This window comes from Solanum lycopersicum, chromosome 8 (genome assembly GCF_036512215.1).
Source record: "Solanum lycopersicum chromosome 8, SLM_r2.1".
NCBI classification, from domain to species: Eukaryota; Viridiplantae; Streptophyta; class Magnoliopsida; order Solanales; family Solanaceae; genus Solanum; species Solanum lycopersicum.
The window spans coordinates 46,728,854-46,750,353 of record NC_090807.1 but is presented as its reverse complement, the minus strand read 5'-3'; the positions used below and the strand labels follow the sequence as shown (position 1 = coordinate 46,750,353).

The 21,500-nt window shown below is 35.7% G+C and overlaps 1 protein-coding gene across 1 annotated transcript; it reads right to left on the bottom strand.

Moving 5' to 3' along the window:
• Nucleotides 1-584: 584 nt before the first annotated feature.
• LOC138337980 (uncharacterized) lies at nucleotides 585-2,417 on the bottom strand. The gene is made up of 5 exons (XM_069288428.1): nucleotides 1,964-2,417; nucleotides 1,809-1,845; nucleotides 1,549-1,712; nucleotides 1,132-1,431; nucleotides 585-655 (listed from the first exon to the last, which is right to left on the bottom strand). The coding sequence occupies exons 1-5, from the start codon at nucleotides 2,415-2,417 to the stop codon at nucleotides 585-587; spliced, it is 1,026 nt and encodes a 341-aa protein (XP_069144529.1).
• Nucleotides 2,418-21,500: the final 19,083 nt, after the last annotated feature.

The window sequence follows — 21,500 nt, the reverse complement described above, 5'->3', positions numbered from 1 at the left end:
GATGTCGTCTAAATACCTGCAAGGTTAGTCTCAAATGTTGTTCATGCTCTTCCTTGTTCTTAGAGTAGATGAGAATGTCATCAATGAATACTATGACGAAAAAGTCAAAGTATTCACAGAAGACCCTGTTCATGAGATCCATAAATTTAGCAGGTGCATTCGTGAGACCAAATGACATCACTAGAAACTCATAGTTACCATAGCGGGTGCAAAAAGATGTCTTTGGGATATCTCTATCCCTAACCCTAAGTTGATGGTACCCTGAACAAAGATCAGTTTTCAAAAAAGAAGCTAGACCCTTGGATTTGGTCAAACAAGTCATCTATTCTGGTAAGTGGATACTTGTTCTTGATAGTGATTTTTTGAGCTGCCGACAATCGATACACATTCTAAAGGTCCCATATTTCTTCTTTACAAACAACACTGGAGAGCCCCAAGGGTATATGCTCGGCTGAATTAAAACCCTTAGCAGTGAGATCTTTCAATTGCAGATTCAACTCTTTGAGTTCTGCTGGAGCCATTCTAGAAGGAGGATTTGAGATTGGTTTAGTATCGGGTTCTAAGTTGATACAAAATTCAATCTCTCAAAAGGGAGGAACTCCAGGCAAATCTTCAGGAAACACATCTAGGAACTCATTCACTACAGGCACTGAATCTATGGGAGGAATGTCATGATCAATATCATTAACACTCACAACATGACATAGTAACCCCTTGGACATCATTTTATTGGTCTTAAGATTTAAAATCAAGGGATTAGGACGAATCAAATTCTACCCCTCCCAAACTAACTCTTCTTCACTTGGGAAGTGAAATCTCACCACTCAACTATGATAGTCCAATCAAGCATATCAACTATGAATCAAGTCCATGCAAAGAATAACATCAAAATCATGGATGGGTAACTGAATCAAGTTTGCACACATAGTATTACCACTTACAACTATTGGGCAGTCCTTGTATACTCTATCATTTCTTACATTTTCTCCTAAACGTTTACTAACCACTATAGAATCATGTAGAACTCAGGCAATATCTCAAAAGTTAGCGCAAGTAAACAAGTTACAAAGTAAAGCATAGACCCACGATCTAATAAAGCATAAAAAGAAGTTGAGAATACTTGCAACATACCTATGACCACATCAGCGGACTTCTCCTGCTCCTCCCTGCCCTTCAACGTATAGAACCTGTTCCTCTTAGGAGGCTCGGCTGCTGCTGCACCCTGTGGATTTGGCCTAGCCTGAGCATTACCTCCAGCCCGACCTCTGTTTTGTGGGCATTCTCTAACCTTGTGCCCACTCTTACCGCAACCAAAGCAGGCATTAGTTCCTTGTCTGCACTTTCCGCTGTGAACTCGGCCACACTTAGCACAGTTCTTCTTAGAATGCTGCATCTCACCTCCATTTCCCTTATGGGGCTCAGGACTGCCTCCTTAGGTGTTGTAATCCTCTGAGAGTTAGAGTTCCAAGAAGTGCGTTGCCCCTTCTTGAACCTGGGATGCTCATGGACACCAAAGTTGTTTATGTGGCCTCCATGGTTGGGTCCTGCCTGATTTAACATCACGAACACCTCTCTTCTTGCGGTTGTACTCTACCTGATGGACATGCACCATTAACCTTGAAAGGTCCACATTATCATGGATCATCACAGACCAACACTCCTCCTCCAGGTCTCCGTTGATTTTCGTGAGGAACCTGCTTATATCATCCTTGCTGTTTGAAACCAGGGAGGAAACATACCTGGATAATTTCAACAAGGCTCGGTACTCTCATCATTTTTACTATTAAATACTAAGGAATATAACATACCTTGATAGCTTAACAAACTTCAGGGAATACTCCCTGACTGCAATAGAGCGTTGTTAAGTTGATGAATTCCTTAACCTTAGCTTCCTTCATCTCTATCCGGAAGAATCTCTCAAGAAATGTTGTCTTGAATAGATCTCAAGTGACTGTCACTCCACCCAAAACTCGACTATCTTGACACATCTTGCACCAAGTCTGTGCAACATCCTTGAGATGATAAGAAGCCAATTCAGCCTTCACAATATCTGTGGCCCCCATAGCCACCAGAATTGTATGTACTTCATCCACAAACTTCTGAGGATCTTCTGATGTCTTAGAACTTGTGAATATATGAGGGTTCTTCCTTGTGAAGTCTCGGAGCCTGTCAGCCATGCTGCTAACCTGTGGGTTCTCTCTCGGAACATCCTGCCGGTTGACTTGGGCAGTCATAGCTTGAGCTTGCATCGTAATGTCCAGTGCCATCTGAGCCAGAGATGCCCTCACCTCAGCATTAGTCAACTCAATCGGGTTAACTGGCATGGGCACTCCTTCAGCTGGAGCCTGAGGTGGATTCTGATTACCCCCAACAATTTCTCCTCCTCTCCTATGACCATTAGCACTCCTAGTGTTCATTCTTATAAAAACAACAAGGATTTATGTTAGACACTCTCATAACACCAAGAACTCAGACATTAGGAAAATCACGATAAGAAAAGAAATTTTCCTACCCATCATGCAGTCTATAATCCTTGATAGTGGTGCACTTCACTACCATGACTTAGAAACTACTCAATGTAGTTAAAGTGAACTTATATTCCTCAAAATTTAGCATAGTGCTCTGATACCAACTTTTTCATGACTGGAATCTAGACCACAAACGAGACTGGCGTCGTTGGCCTTTCAGAGGTTGCAGACAAGCCTACTTACGTCATTCTTACTTTACATAGGTTAATATTGATGGAAAATTTGAAACTTTTTGTTTCTTAACATACTCATAAAAATATTCTCATTAATACGTAATTGTTCACCATCAACCATCTAACAGTTAAAGATAAACAACTGAAAGAAATAGTTCAATTCTTATTAAGTGTATAATTGCAAAAAATGGCACCAATACATGGTCTGAATAAAAACAGGAAAGAAACGCTAGTGAAACATGCTCCACTAGCTCAACTCTACAACTGAGCTAGAATATAAAACAATAGCATCCGAGAAAGTATGAGGACCTACCAAAACCGGATGAATGTTGAACGTCCGAATAAATGCAACGATGATCCTGTAGCTCTATTGTCCACCTGACCTGCACTTAAAATAGTAGAGTTTGTATAGGGTTAGTACACACTTTTACCAAGTATGGGTACATGCAAGCACACACCATGGACATGCATGAGAAAGAATAGCTCTTTCCTAACAACATGATTTTTGGAAGTCAAGTCAGTGGACTTGCCAAATTGAGATTAGGAAAGCTTCCAAATTTGGATTAGGAAAGTCAATGAGCTTTCCAAATTTGAATTAGGAATTTCAGTGAGCTATCCAGATTTGGAATAGGAAAGTTATGCCATGAGAATAACATACATCTTCATACTTTTAACATTTGCACAGAACACATAACATTTACACATAACACATATCATATAGCATACAACACATTTTGCATGTAGCACATAACTTCTGTAATATCATTCATTCAGATGCCATGATACCTTGGAATCATGGACTTAACATCAAAACATCCCAAAAATGAGGTCTCAACAGATGGTGGCTAAACTAGGGAGTCTTTATCAGCAAACATAGAGTCTGCTTCGTTCATTCATACGTACTCCATTTGATTTCATTCATAGGCCATTGTAAACACCAGCAATAGCTAGGATGTAGTTGAAGACTTTCATTAGGTTCGTTGTGCAATGACCAAGAATGACCTAATGTCATTACTTGAATCTAACTCACCTTTCCTAACATCTTTGGTATCATTCATTTCATTATGTGCATCATTTGAGGCTGGCCTCATTCATTCATTGGGAACTTTAACTTTAACTGATATAAATCATGTGAGAATCATAAAATCCAGTGTCTTTCCCACACCGAAAAAGGTTGAATCACCGGCCAAATTGACCAATAACATGCTAGCATACATGGGAATCTAACCCCGCTTGATCCCTATATTGGCTGTGTAGGTTCGAAGACTAGGAGATATAAGAAGACTCATACTCGGTAGGCTGGACAGTCTCATCTCATAAGAGTAACGTGAAGCTCCGCCCTTCCTAAAAGAAGGCATCACCGCTCATAGCTAGCCTATCGATACTCCGTATAAAGTTCCATAACATTCATCTCATATGCCAAGGAAGTTGGCTTCTAGTATGAGGACATCATAGCTCATTAGATGATTTCTCATCTCATCATAAGCATTAAATGTGTTAAGCTCATTACTTTCATTATAGTGTTCATAGAGACTGGTTTCTTCATTTTCTTACATTCTTATAGGTGAGTGCGTTCTGGTAACATTTACTTGTGCTTATTTGTGATTGCTCTCATAAATTACATTAGCCTCATATCATGTTGTCACCACATTCATTGTCATTAGCACCTTTGCTTTTCATAGTTACTCACCTCTTATTACGTGAATGTTAATTTCATCATATGCCAATGCACTTGGCGATTCAATATGTTTCACACCCTTACTTAACCTTTGTAGGGTTTCATCATTTCACTGTTTATTTCCTCATTTCATTGTTCATCTCATCTTATGCCAATGCACTTGGTCATTTAGTGTATCTTACACTCATATTTAACCCTTCTAGTATTCATAATTTCATTACATACATCTTAGGTTCACTTACTTTTGAATGTATGCTAGACTTATGAGTCTATACATACAAGCCATGGGGCTTTATTCATAGTTCGTTAAGTGATTCATACATTTCTGTGATTATGTCGTACAAGACTTATGTATCTTGTGTATATGTAAAGATTTTGATTTTGATCTAAGTAGGTGGCATTATTCATGGATATTTTGTTCACGTATGACTTATGTATCAATATCGAAGTTTGTCAAGGAAACCCAAGTTCGAATCACTTGGATAACATTTACTTTTTTCATTGATTTTATTTTTAATCTCCATGATATTGTATCTTTAGTTTTCCTCTTAGGTTTGCCTAAGGGTTGTGGGTTCGAACCCCCACAACCCCTTTTTATTTTTCATTATCATCTTGTTACCCAATTTTGCCTAAACCAAGAGGTTGTGGGGTCAAATCCTCACAACCTCTTTTATTTATTCTTAATTTTTGCTCGAAATTGGGAGGTTGTGGGTTCGAACCCCCACAGCCTTCTTATTTAAATTTTAATCTCGCTAGGGGCTGTGAGGTTGTGGGTTTGAACCCCCAAAGCCTACTATATTTATTTTAATTAAAAATTCACTAAGTTAGACGTGTGGCAGTGAGGTTGGGGGATCGAACCCCCATAGCCTCACTTTATTTCTTTAATTAATTTCGCCTTTTCCTTTCAATACTTGAGGTCGTGGGTTCGATTCCTACGCCTCCCATTCTCTTTTCTTTAATTTCTCTTCTGCACTCGCTACCTGGAGGTCGTGGGTTCAATTCCCATGCCTCCCATTTATTTATTTTAATTCTTGTTCTCTTCTTCCTAAACCAGCAGACCCAGTTTCGATTCCCTTTTCTTTTCTTTTTTTGTGAATTCTAGTAGCAAAAGGGTGAGGTTATAGGTTCGAATCCTGGTAGCCTCACATCTATAAAATTTATTAAATTTACAGATTTCCAATGATATTTTTGAACGAAATTAAGGTACACCAAGCTGGAAATTTATTCATTATTTTTAGTTTCCTTTTATCAACCTTTCAATGTTAGTTCTTAGGGCGTATTCATATACCATTTTAACTCATCTTTTGGAGCATCTTTCATGAGTTTATTTGGCTAAAAGCTTTTCACTAAATCAGCCACATTTTCTTAAATGAACATCACGATTTTTCATGGATATATGCACATAAAACAACAACTACAACTTTATCAAATTTTGAGCATCAAGCCGAGACCCTTGCAAAAGTCAGATACTTGCACACACTTGCACATAAATTCGAACACACATTGATTGTCATTTTCATGATTTTACATACATAAACATATTCACATTACACACAAAAACATCACCCACACCTAAATCTACCAGCAAACAATACCCAACCTACGAATCATTGGGAGCTAGAAACACGGACATGCAACGGGGAAAACAATCCTAGTTTTCAGACTGAATCTTAAGGGGTATCTTGGGAAAGGGACCAAGAGGGAACTAAGCCATACCTTATTTTATTTTTCAAACATTGAGGTTTCTGCCCAAAACCCTCTCCAAAATCATTCCAAGCTTCCTCAACGTCCACACCACTCGACAGACAACTTCTCTTTGCCTTAACGTTTTTGGTTTCTTTGTTTTTCTTAAAATTTCATGTGAGTTCTTCAAGTGTGAAGAACTCTTGATATTATTTCTGTTCTTTTAGTTGTTCTGGCAGAAACCAACATGAGAGAGATGATGAAACGTGAGAGAGAGATCGTGAGAGAGAGATCATGAGAGTAGTCTAATATTAGGAGTTTTAGTTTGGGAATTAGTCAAACTAGGACTCCTTGTTAATTTAAATAAAAATCTGATTTAATTATCTTAATGAAAGGACCATTATTCCCTTAAAAGTTCAAAGTATAAAACATAATTAAAACACCAATATGTTGCTTCCATTGGGGCTCGAACTCGGGTGGAGTGACCCTTGCAAAATGGACCATTTCGAGTCAACCCGAGCCTAATTGTTTTTTTAATTAAATTAACTAATTAATTAATTAATTTCTTAGGGTAATTACGATACTACCTTTGGCCTGGAAAAGACCATTTTACCCCTGGACCCTCAAAACTGAAATTTTCCTCTTTTAAGTCCGGTAAAGACTCTTTCGATTAAATCTTTGTTTTCAATATCCCTACATGGTTGATTCCAACCTTTCCAAGCGTATCAATCCGTGTGAACCCTGGGTCTAATTTCAAGCATTCTTGACACCTTAAGCATTTATCTTATTCATTTTTTTAGGGTTGGTACAGTCGGTTCACTAGTAATCTAAATCAAATTAACTAGATGGAAGCGAAACATGTGTTGAAGTATCTAAAACATACACAACACTATGTTTTGCATTATAATAAATATTTTACCATTATTTAAGCATATAGTGATGCAAATTGGATCACCGATTTAAATGAAGTAAAATCCACAAGTAGTTATGTGTTTACACTTGGTAGAAGTGAACTCTCCTGGAAATTGACAAACAGCCATGTACCATTCGCTCCACAATGAAATTTGAATTTATTACTTTAGATAAGGCAGATGAAGAAGTTAAATGGCTCCAGAATTTCCTAGAGGATATTCAATTTTAGCCCAAAACTGTGGGACCTATTTGCATACATTGTGGTAGTAAAGTATCAATAGGTAGCACAGGGAGCATCATGCACAACGGGAAGTCTCATCATATACAACAGAGACATAACACAGTAAAACAACTGCAATCTAGTGGATATTATTACAATTGACTATGTGAAGACAAGCAATATAATGTGTCAGATCCACTAATGAAAGACCTAGTGAGAGAGGCAGTTCAAAGATAATCTACGGGAATGAGTTTACGACTTTAGACAATTCATCATGGCGGTAACTCTATCTAACAGACTGAATATTTCCAAGAGCTAGTACGGACAAAAACAAAGTGGTGAGTAATAGTTCAACATTGTGAATCAACTTAATCCATTCTCATGATAAAGACAATATTCAGGAACAAATTTAAGACTTTAAGGCTTGAAAATGCTTTATTGAAGCTTAAAATTTTTAATGGTTTGCTAAGTTTAGAAGAATAAACCAAATAGTGTAGCTATGAAATGACACGGTTAGAAACCTATGGGAGCGTGATGCGTAAGTCATTTCAAATATAATTGTCACGCCCCAAGCTACCCTCGAGATGCGGATACAGGACCTAGGACCACAAGTTCCCAAGCTAATCTTGCTGGCATGATTATGATCATACTAAAGATAATAAATAGAATGTGGAAGCTAAATCATGTTTAAAATGAAAAGATAGGGAATACCCATATTCTATAACTGGATATTTGAAATAATGACGAGTTTAATACAGAGGAACTATTAATTCAACACCAAGCTGAAACTAACTATATATGAAATAAGCCTCTAACTGACTAGAAAATGCTGGGACAAGCCCCATCTAAGTCTAGAAAAAGTGAAACTAAAGAGTGAAATGAACTCATGACTAGTGTCCTCAGAGAATAAGGACTCACCACTAATTCTACTGAATTGGAGATCGAGAATCGATCTAAGCGTGATCTAGATGATGAGAACCTGAACCTACATCATGAGAAAATTAGCGCACGTATGCGACAGTACTTGAATGTACTGAGCATGTAGAATAGAGTAAAGCTGAAATATAGCACAACTTAATAAGCATAAAATCAAGTATAATATTAAACATGATATACTGAATTGTGAGGTAACTGGAATGCAATGACCAAATTTATAACATGTTGAGAATAAATTACTAACCGGACAATAAATATTGTCGATGCAAGAGAGTGTGAATGAATTGTGGGAGCAACTAATAACTGAAAATAAAACCACATGAGCTAATGTGGATTCTGATGTATAAGCCCCATCAAGAGGACCCAATATACCCTGGCAGAGGTAGAAAGGCATGCTGGCATGACCACTAAACTAACAGAGGAGACTTACAACCTACCTGGCTAGTAATTCTGGGACTAATTGGGTATGTTGAACCTTAGTTCAACTCGGTATTATGCTACTTCCTATGAATTATGTAATTGACTAATTATGATTGAGTTTCTATAAATAATGGATATCTCAAAACTGAACATGCAAACTGAGAAGCAACAATTAATCTTGTAATTATGCATTCATAACTGAGGCATGTATATCTGAAGTAACTGAAAATCTGACCTAGTGTGTGTAATTCAAGAACTAAAAAATACATAGCTAGGGTTCTGAAGTTCATGCAATAATCTGAGTAATAACATGATAATCTGATTTGGAACATATAACTAATAAATTCATGAAGTTCTATCGAAGTTTTAGAAACCCTAGGTCTAATAATGATATAGGAATCAAGAATCTGACTGAAAACTAGGGTCCCAATGGGGAAAGAAACCCATTAGTGAAATCTCAAATGCCTGGTGATAAAATTCATGGAGAAATATTTAAATTTTGGGGCTGGAAATGCTGGAAACTTTCTACTTTCTTGAACTAGGGTTCTTGACTTATTTATCCTTTCTTGCATATAATTTTCTAAGTTTTGATTTATGATTTTGACTTAGCTAAGTTTTTGTTATGTTTTTAGGCTTAAACTTACTAAAATATACTGATTTAGGGTAAAAACGATGTCTCTTTGATTTTAAAACAAAGTAATAAAAGACCAAAAGACACCTGAGTTAATTATTGTCGTACCAAATGATTACCTGGATTAACGGGCCATCATTCAATCGACGGTCCATCATTTGGGTATATAGGTTGGGTTTTTTGGATAGATCTTTACTAAAGCGGGCATAAATTTTTACTTGGAGGTCTTATTTAGCGAACTCGGTTAGGTGGCTGTGGAAATCTAATTCAATTATCTATCATTTAATATCTCATGGGACACCTAATTCATTTTTTCTAAGATTTATTATCACTTGAAGTTGACCCAACAGTCATTTCCCCCTAACTGTCTACTAATTTTCACCTACGACCCATAGGTCCATCTATGGACCGTACCAGTCAATCGTGGTTCATGTCAAAGGGTGGGTAAATACGGCATTGATCAACGAACACAGATTACGAACCGTAGTCTGACTTACGGGCCATAGGTCTGTCCATGGATCAAAACTTAGTCAATTTTTCTGGGCTGCATCATGGGAGAGTTTTAGTCACAAATGACGGATGTGCAGTACGAGCCATGGGTCAGGATACAATTAGTCGATGGTAACTGTTAATTGCACTTGCAGATTTCTTAAAAGTTGATTTTTGGTCTGTTTTGGATACAAGGTGTAACAATAATTTTATGTTAAAAGCCTATTCTCTATACACTCATGAGACAGGAGGTGTTCATGGCTGAAATGAACATAACAGTAAGAACCATAAAGAGTAAAGGATTAATTGTGTGATATATGGTTGTGTAGGTATACACCAAAGCTCGATGGTTCTAAGATATCCCATCTACTAATTGACCGAGTATATCTTACATATGTTCACTATGGAATGTCTAAGGAAAAAACCTACTTATCCATATGAAATTGAACCTTGATTGTAAATTACATACTCGTCCGTGAATTTTTTATGTTATTATCGTTATCCATTCATGTGGGGGATTGTTAGGTATATATCAAGAGTAAAATGGAAATGGAGGGAAGATGAAAAGAGAGGAACTGGAAAAGTCCTCTTGTGCTTTAGTAAAAAGGTATTTCTCCCTCATCAGAGGTGGAAAGAAAAGTAGAAGATCTTAAATAAAGAAACACTTCTGTTAATTGTTAAAAGGGTTGGAAAGAGGGACCCCCTCGCGTCGTCGTCGTCATTGCTCGCTCGGCTCGAGTTTGTTTTGTATAATGATCAATCGAGAGATTATTTTTTGACAAAGTTTGTTTTAATTATTTAGTTACTTAATTATTTAATTAACTAAATTAAATAAAATGTCAAATTTTTTTTATTAAATTCTTTTTTGGGTTTTTAGACTTTCCCGCCTTTGGAGACGACTGAAAGGTTGCAACTTTCAGGAACAACCATGATCGTTTGAAAGGTTGCAAACATTACTCTTAGGTATAAATACCACATATTATTTAGACTTTCTCCTTACGAATTCTTTTTAATTTCTTCTTCTCATTATGCATAAAGTTTTTTCATGTACTTTACTGCTGTTGAGTATCTCGCTGACACCATTGTTTTGGGTATCAATACACTGGTGATTGAGATCATTATATCCTGGGAGGACACATTCCAAATCAAACATCGGATACTAGAGGACAATAATTTCCTTAAGGGGACACTGTGCATTAAGTGAGATTGATCTTTTTCTATTTTGTCTTTTACAGATTCTGGAATGTTTTCCAGATTTTAATTTTTTAAATTACTTTATGTTCATCTGTTCTTACTGTTAATTAAACTCTAGCAACTTCGTATTTCTGTAATTTAGTTAAATGATTAATTGTGTTTTTAAAAAATATTGACAACAATCTTAAGAAAATTATTATTTTATTTTTTAATCTTTGTTTCTGGTAGTGACAAAAACCTTCATGGTTTTATACTCCTTTAAGTCTGCAATTTTCAGTTATTTCTTACTAAGTGTGTATTAATTTTTGTTTATAATAAATGACAAACAACAATGTTAGAATCTTTGTTGTTGTACCAACCCAAACTAATCTACCACCAGCAGAGAAATTAGGAAAATTTTTTGTTGTGAATTTCAATGGATGGCAGCAACAGGTATTTTCCTAGCTTACCGCTCTTGGTCTGCAGAAATTTACCAATGAAGAAACTTCAGTGACTTCTGTTGAAATGTTAGATAGAGAAATATTCATGATTATTCAAGCATGGAAATAGGCAGAGTTCGTGAGTAAGGGATACATTACGAGTGTTTTAGAGAACGACTAATATAATGTCTTGAGTGCAATGACAACTTCGAAAGAATTGTGGGATGCAATTGTGAAGAAATATAAGGCAAAAGATGCATTCTTGAAAAAGTTTATGGTTAATGTTTTTAGACTACATAATGGTAGATAGTAAAACTATTGGATCACAAGTTCAAGAACTTCAACTTATTTTTCATGATTTGATTGCTGAAGATATGGCAGTAAATGAAGCTTTTCAAGTGGCTATAATGATCGAGATGTAACACCCTAAAAACAAACTAGGTTAAGCTAGATATTAACATGTGTTTAATGAGTTTATAAGGTCTTAAAATAGTAATTTATAGTGTTAATAGGCAGTGTGTTGAGTTTGGAGGTCAAACGTCTAAGACATTCAAAATATAGCTTTGAGACGTGTTTGTGTGTTCTAGTGTGCCATTGCATGTCTTACGTGTTGGTTTGAGATCAAATTGGTGAAAATTGTTCCTAATATCTAGAAGAGTGTATTTTGGTTGGAAATTTTTGGGAACGACTCCCCAATGACCACCCTATGGGTCCTTGAGGAGGACCCAAACTTGGCCTTGAAACTGCCCAAGGCAGTCCCAACCAAGAATGGCAATCCACGCCCTATAGTCAAGGCGACGCCCCGTTGATGGGGAACATTGATACACACTTAGGTGTGGTATATAAGCCCCCAAAATTCATGGTCTATTAAACATTCGACGGACCTGCAGGATTGAGCCGTCATTCCATCGACGGTACGTCGTCTGCAGGCTTTGTTTGGGGTCTGCCATTCCTGCAGATTCTCGGCCAAGGTAAGGGCATGTAGGGAAATTCACCTAGCTTCTAAATAATATATTTTTCTGTTACTTAAGCTTTTTTGGGTATTTTAAGTCACTTTATAAGTCTAGAACCTATAGTTGAGTTTATTATTTCAAATCAAAACCTAGGACCCACCAAATAGAATTCTCTAGAACTCCATTGAAGCTTGATGCAAGGTTGAAGCTAGAAGCTTGATTTCTCCATTAAATCTTCATAAATTTCATGGATATATTTATCAATGTATGGTTTTTCATCGTCTAACTCATTTTCTTCAAAGAGCCAAACTTCAAAGGCTTTTTCGAAGACTTTCTCAAAGCATGAACTTCTATTTTTAATTCTAGCTATGGGTTCTTGCATAATATGATTCGAATCAATTATTTAGGTTATAATTAATTTTAATTGAATGATTTTGGATCAAAATTACTATTAATCCATGATTTTCATGAAACCGTAATTTTGGCTATAATGTGGGTGATTTGATCATGACCTTATTGTATTGAATTCTTGAGTAGAATACTTTGGGCTATTGAATTATGTAACATCATGTTAGGATTGTATATAGGATGTCTTAATTTCATCATGTTCATATTGTATCATGTTGGATTATGGGTTTGGTTTTATGTTTGATTGGAAATGTGTGTATGGCTGTTGGTAAGAGCCTTTGGTGAAGTGAATTGATTGTGAAGGCTAACAATCGGTGGTGTTGATGATGGAATGGTGGTAAGATGACTTAATCTTTCTATATAGTGTAAAATTTTTATTCAATGGTATTGATCGGTATGGTCCACTTATAGTGGTGGTGCTTAAGTGCTATAATTAAGAATAACATGGCCTTGTCGACATTACATTTTGAATTGTGATGTTATCATGCTGTATATATTTAGGTGATCATTGTGAAGGCTTATATGACTTATGTGTATGAGTGAAGTGAAAGCATAAATTCTCCTAATTGATTTTAAGTGATCATGATAGACTATAGTAATGTCTTTATATGTGTATACTTGATGTAGAAGTAAAATTCTCTCTAATTTTTTATATAGGACTTATGATGGACTATGTTGATGTTTCTATAGGAGTGGATGGGGTGACTTGTAGAAGACTTAGTTGTCCCTATGTGCTACTTGAATGTGATTGTATATGTGATAAGATGATGTGTGTGTCTTGTTTTGGTAACCTATATCCCTCTACTTGATACATGAAAGAATGTGAATATGAATCCTTTACTTAGTAGGCTTAACCACATTTATCATGTATGTGAATGTATAGTTGAAATGTGACCTTGAACATGGTTAAGAAGGTCATTAACTTGGAACATTCAAACTAGAGAGAAGATTATGATATCCTTGAAGTTGAAAGTCATAATGGTATCCTTATTGTATGAATGATAGACATAGGGATAGGTTGGCTGGAAAGACATGAAACTATCTCTAAGAAGGTCATTGAGCTATTTGTATTGACCATTTAATGGAAGCCACCATCCTTGGTATTGTGATTGAACTTACTCTATGAGAACATAGCTCGCACCGAGATAATATGCTTGTGGTAGTGACTCTCCCTAAAATGACACTAGAGTAACAAAAAACCCTTGATATTCCTTAACCATGTGCCTACATGGGATGTATCCTTGTTCTACCCTTGTCAAGTAGAACATCCTCCATCAGAGTAGGGTAAACTCCAAGTTCCATGCCTAGCTACTATTGGTCTATGTTGGTTAATGTCTATTCTCATCATGTGGGATGCATTCTAGTATTAGAGAAGTTCTACAAAGTGTAGGTAGTGGAATGGGACGTAATCTATACATTGCACTAGTAGGCTTTGAAGGTGCTAGGATGAGGGTTCCCTAGGTCTTCTACAAGACCATTATGTGAAGTCTTTTAAATGTGAATGTCTCTTAAGTGTCTTAGTGACTATTGGTTGACTTAGTTATGCATGCGAATGAAAAGGTACTTATCTAGAGTAGCTTTATGAATTTCTTAGGTAGGATTGAAGAGGGTGTATGGGCGGTTTCTTCGTGTCTTACTTAGGTGAATCTTAGAGTAATTATAGGTACAAAGCCTAATGATATAACTGGAATAATCCTACTTTAGGAAGTCTTGAGGATCACTTACGTGTTTGTGAAGGGGTTGTATTGGCGGTCGCTTCATACCTTACTTAAGTGAGTCTTAGGAGGACCTTTGGTAGGAGGGTTATATAATTATATGGTTTGACGTGATGTTAGTGCTATACTGTGGATTAGTTGGAAAATGTTTTATATCTGTGTATGTTTACTTGTAAGTGGGTCATAATACTTATTTTATGAGGTTTTCTCCAAAAGAGCATGCAAGCATAGTTTAAAGCAAATGTCCTTTTAGCATGGTTTTATTGCATGTCACCATACTTAGTGCATTCTAATGTACTATTACATATATTGTCTTATTTCTAAAGGTGTAGGTAGCGAGTGAGGAGATTATTGGAAGCAAGCTTGCAATTAGCATCCTTTCAAGCAAGTTTTGGTATGTCCTAAATTGATTCGAGGACATAGCTATGTTTAGCTTTTCATGTCATAAGACATTGTATTAGACTTTGATATTTTTTGTTTGATAATGTATGGGTTTTGACCCATGATATTCGTGAGATTTTGAACTAAGGCTCATTTGTTGTTAAAAGTCTTAATTCCGAACTACTTTTTATATAAACATATGCGATGAATGATGCTAAGGACTTGTCCAAGTGTAACGACCCAAAGTACACCCTAGTCATTACCGGCGGCGGCGTCCTCAAAGAGGATAAAATAAGCCTCTTAGAATTCGTCATCACATATCATAGGTCAAAAGTGTGGAAAAATTAAAACTTCTACTTATATAGTAATGAGGTTTACATAGACCTCTATAGAGAAAGCATACATAGGCTTGTCGCTTAGTCAACATAATAATATATAAGAATTTAGTCTAAGTCTTTGTCTTATAATAAAACTATTTTAATGAAGTAAAACATCCGGGCATAGCCCTTCTACAAATTCATGGTTTCCACTTAGGGCTTACATCAACAACTTTAACACTTTGAGAGAAAAGAATGTCTTTATACAATAAAAGTACGACTAAGGTAGAGTATGTAGTAGCATCCTCGAACTAGAGAACCTACCAAAACTTGGAGAGTCTAGTCCAAGCCTTCTTGCTTTAGCCTCAAGATACCTCAATGGCCCGAACCTACAATGTTTGGGAAAAGGTAAGAAATATGGATTTGTACAAACCACATGTACTAAGTATGGATCCTATGCACAAAAATCATTAATGCATGAGAAAAGGACATTATAGTCAAAACCATGTTTTCTATCAATTTAACTCAACATGCATGTATATAAAGCATAACAAGTAAATTCAACATAATAGAAACTCAACATGTAGATAACCCAAGCAATATTTGTGCAATGCCAAGATGGAACCCCATAATCCTATCCAAGGCTTAGTATCCCATTAAGCAACCCATTTGATACTTACAACATATTTACATAACATGCTTATACATAAATACTTACTCATAACTTATTAGCATAAGCATAATCATAATCATAATCATAAAAGAACACTACTAGAACCATCCCTTAGGATACCACATGTGCAATGAATAATAAAAGTCTCATATCATCTCTTACCCTATGTACTAGCCTTTCAGACAACCCTACTAAGAGTCCACATACTTAACTTATTCATTTACTTTTACATTAGAAAAAGAAGTGCAATAACCGATATGAGACCATGTGAGCTACATGGAATCTGGCATTCTACTCCCACATCGAAAAGAGAGGGTTAACACTTGCCTAAGGTGTAACCATTTGTACGTAACTATCTAGATGGATCCACTAGGCTAGAGTCATATGTGGGCACATAGTTAAAGGTCAAGGAGGTTGTTACTAGACACCTTGGCTTACTAATATGGAGGTTTTCATCTCATGAGACAACACATAATTAGGGAATCTGGACTTACTAACGTGAGGAAACCCATGTCGGAGATTGGACTTGATAAACGTGAGACCGCTTCTCATTTACATTCTCTTTCGGTGCTAAGCAATTATTCCATTTAGTAATCATATTATTTCATCATACAAGTGCAAATTAGTCTCTTCTGGACCCTTCTGTAAACACTTATCATATCTAGCTCATAGGTCATCAGAAGTGTGAACAATCATTTAACTTTAGACACCACCTCATAAGTGAGTAAACCTTTCACTTAACACTTTATTATAATCATGAGAAACTACTTTCAATCATATAATAATCATACCATAACATACTTGCATAATTCATAATCAATTCAATAGTCTAGGGTAAAGGATGAGGAATACTTATCATCAACATCACAACCACATCTTAGACCTATAAGCATTACTATCTAAGTAACTTATAATTCATAATTGTATCCCAGAATAATCAATCAACATACCTCATTGCCCTTCAAATAACCTTAATACTTCAATTACCAAGAATATATAAACAATGTAAATTAAAGAAGCAATTACATAATCAACAACAATGTAGTCAATCGACATGTTCATAATCTTCACAATTCACCATATCAATTCAGGGGTTTCATGAAATTGGGGAAAAGAAATAGGTCTAGGGAAATATATTAGTAAATCATCAATTAACCATAACTATATACTTAAAAACATTAATTCATCATAATTTATCACAATTGATTCATAATCTTATTTTTCAAAAAAGACCTATGTGTAGAAGAAAAACATAGATTTGGGGGATTTAGAAATCATCTTTTGGATGGAACTCTTGGGGAAAGAAATCCCAAGAGTGAAATAAACCATACCTAATAGAATATAAAGACACAAAATTGGGTTGGAAACTTGAAGGCTTGATCTTCTTCTTGGAGCTCCATTGGTCTTCAATGGAGGTTTTGAGGAAGAAGAATTTGGGAGAGATGAAAGTGCTTTCCTATTTCAACTTTTGAGACTTGATTTGGACATTCGATTTGACCTAAAACTTACCCTAATACCTTATATAGTAACCCATTAAATCACCCATAAGACCCCTTACTTAAATGGGTCTTCTTGTGAAGTCAAATTGCTTAAAATATGACTTTTACGAATCTGGAAAGTGGTTGAGTGTCGCGGAGTTAATTTCATGATTTATTCTTGAAATCCGGGTTGAGGCAGTGAGACTCGTGTAGGAACCACATCGCGAGTCCAACTTCAAATCTCCCATGATGGCTGCGTCCCGCAGAAGCCACAAAAGTCCTACTACGCATGCAGACTGCTTTGGCAGCCTGGTTGCCCAAAGTCCGGGTATTCCTAAAGGACCTCTCTTGTGTTCCTTGGGGTGTCATGACTGTAAATTTTTAAATTCTACTTATTCAAAGTATTTTTACAAGTTTTTGACTTCATATGACCCTACGAAACCTTCACCAAACATAGGGACGTTAACTAGTTCAATTTAGCTAATTTTTAGACGTCAAGGCCTTTCTTTAAATCTATGGATCTAATACTTCTCAAATAAGTTATTTACACTATTTTAGGTCTAACATCATCATTATACAAGATATGAATCTCTAGTATAGGTCATGAAAATGACGGGGTGTTATAGCAAGACCTCCGAGAGCTCGAGTACGGTGTGTGGTGACATGAAGGATGTCCTATCTTCTAGGATGCACAAGAATAAGGAAATAAATCTTGAAGATCTTGTGATTCATCTCAATACTGAGGAAGTTAAAAAAAACCGCCGAAAAGAAATCTCATAAGTGTTCAACAATAATCGGGGTTATATTGTTGAAGAAGCTCCTACCAAAGACAAGAAGAAAAAGAAGTCCATTAGACAAAAGTTAGAACATGCAAAGTAGAAATTCAAGGTCAACTATTAAAATTGTGGTAAGACTGTTCATAAGTCTTCTGAGTGTCATGCTCTAAGAAAGGACAAAGAAAAAGGCAAAGGCAAAAGTCAAGAAAATATCGTGGAAGTGATGGAAGATGCAGATGACTTGTGTGCAATAATCTCGGAGTGCAAGTTAGTTGGAGATCCGAAGGAGTGGTTTATTGACTCACATACCGCTTGACATATATGCTCCATGAAAGAAGCCTTTCCAATGTACACTCTTGTTGAGTTCGATGAAGATTTGTTCATGAGAAATAGAGCTATAACAAGGATTGCAGGAATAGGGAAAGTTATGTAGAAAATGACATCCGGCAAGGTGTTAACTGAATAGTGTTCTGTATGTCCCTACTATTAGGAAGAATTTAATTTATGTTGCACTTTTTGTTACTAACAGGTTGAAGTGTGTCCTAGTTAGTAACGAAGTTGTAATAAGTAAGAATGAGATGTTCTTCGGAAAGGCCTACCTCAGTGAGAACCTTTCAAACTTAATGTAATAGTTGTTGACAGTATTAATAGGAATTTTTCTTCTGTTTACTTATTGGAGTCAAACGTCATGCCAATTAAGGACATGTAAAATTACAAATTCTTGCAAAAACTGGTTACTTTAGAAGTATTGGTGGATTCCAAATGTTATTAATTAAAATGTGAATTTTGTGTGGAAATTAAATTTATTAAACATTCTTATAAGTGTGTTGAAAGAAATTCAAACATTTAGACTTAATTCACACATATAAATGTGATATGAAGTCAACATCATCTTGTGGTGGAAAAAAGTATTTTGTAATTTTTATTGACAATTACACTCCATTTTGTTACGTATATTTTCTTAATATTACGGATGAAACAATTGATAAATATAAGCAATTAAAAAATAAAGTGGAGAATCAATTGAATCTAAAAGATAAAAATGACTTGAAATGATAGGGGTTTTTGCAGAGATATGTTTGGAATATGGTATTATTCATCAAACTACTACACCTTATACACCATAGTCAAATGGTTTGGCAGAACATAAGAACAAGATATTAGTGGAAATGATGAATGCCTTGATAATATGTTCTGGTACACCGTGAAACCATTGGTGGTAATCCATCCTTACGGCTAATAGAAATCAATAGGGTACCCCATGGAAAAACACAATCAATTCCATATGCGTTGTGGAAAGAAATAAAACTCAAATTAAAATATTTCAAAGTGAGGAGGTTTCTAGCCAAGGTAGAGTTTCCTTTACCCCAAGAGGGTCAAAGTTTTACCCAAAATGGTGCATTGTGTATTTATTAGATATATAGTGAACAGTAAGGTCTGCTGGTTTTTGGTTCATAAATCTGATAATCCTGAGATACATACTAATACAGTAGTTGAGTCAGATAACAGAGATTTCTTTGAACACAGTTATCCGTATGAAAATAAATGTGAGTCTACAAGTTAAAGACCTAAACGACCATGCAAAATTCAACAGAAAATACACTACCTAGTGAGGATCTAGGCATAGCACTCGCCAACGAAAATCCACTTCTTTCGGACCAAAATTTATTGCATTGTTGCTTGAAATGAGCCTCAAATATTTAATGCAGTTATATCTTTGTCTGAGTCAACTTATTGGAAAGAAGAAGTCAATTGTGAGATTGATTCAATTGTAGGTAATATAGGTTGATCTTTCTCTAGGAAAGAAACCGTTAGGATAAAAATTAATCTTTAAAAGGAAAATGAAAGTTAATGGTACTATTGATAAATATAAGGCTAGACTTGTAATCAAAGGATACATAAAAAAGAAAGGTCAGAACTACTTTGACACATATTCTACAGTAACAAGGATAACATCAATTAGGATGTTAAAAGCACTAGCAGCAGTGCATGGCCTTAAAATCCACCAAATGCATTTTAAGATAGCCTTCTTAAATGTAGAGTTGGAGGAAGAAATTTACATGGAACAACCTGAAGGGTTTGTAGTTCCTGGTAAAGAAGAGAAGGTGTGTAGACTTGTGAAGTCTCTTTAGGGGCTCAAGCAAACACCCAAATAGTGGAATGCTAAATTTGACTAAAAAATGTTGGCAAATAGATTCAAGATTAAATAATTTGATGCCTGCGTTTACATTAAAAGCATTTTGAATCATGAAGTCATTGTTTGTCTATATATTGACAAAATGTCAATACTGAGTAAAGATATTGATCATATAAATGATACTAAGTGCATGTTGTCTAACAAGTTTGATATGAAGAACTTAGGAGTTACTGATTTGATCTTAGGAATAAGCATTCTCAAAACTCCTCTGGGACTAGTATTATCTCAATACCATTTTATTGAAAGAGTAATGGATAAGTTCTCTTGAATTTCGATGTTGTCAAAACTACAATTGATTTAAACTTTACATTTCCAAAAAAAATATACGTGAAAGTGATTCTCAATTGGAATATGCCAGAGTGTTGGAAGTTTGATCTATATTACAAATTGTACGCGGCCACATATAGCATGTGCTATTTGAGAAAGTTCACTAGTAGTCTGAATCAAACTCAAAAAGTGGCAATGATACGTGTCCTGGAGTATCTAAAACATACACAACACTATGTTTTGCATTATAATAAATACCATGCCGTGATTGAAGAATAAGTGATGCATGGATAACCGGGTTAAATGAAGTAAAATCCACGAGTGGTTATGTGTTTACACTTTGTGGAGAGGAACTCTCTTAGAAATCATACAACAAACATGTATCACACGCTCATCAATGGAATCTGAGTTTATTACTTTAGATAAGGCTAGTGAAGAAGTTGAATGGCTCCGAAATTTCCTAGAGGATATTTCATTGTGGCCCAAAGATGTGAGACCTATTTGGATACATTGTGATAGTAAATCAAGAACAAGTAGGGCAGGGAGCATCATGTCCAATGGGAAGTCTAATCATATACAACAGAGACATAACACCATAAGACAACTTCTACGTAATGGAATTATCACAATTGACTATGTGAAATCAAGCAATGATGTGTCAGATCCACTAACAAAAGTCCTAGTTAGAGAGGTAGTTCAAAGATCATCTAAGAGAATGGGTTTACAGCTTAGGACAAATCAGCATGGCGGTAACTCTATCTAGCAGACCATCGATCCCATGAGATAGATTCAAGGAGAAAAACAAAATTGTGACTGACGGTTCGATATTGTCGATCAACTTAATACATTCTCATGATGAAGACAATGTTCAGGAACAAGGTTAAGACTTCATGGCTTGTTAATGACTAAATAAAGCTTAAAGTTTTTAATGGTTTTCTAAGTTTGGCAAATTTGACCAAATAGTGTAGCTACGAGATGACACGGTGAGAAATCACCTGTATTAATGTGAAATGTAAGCTTCTTCGAAGAGAATTTTATGTCAAAATCTTATG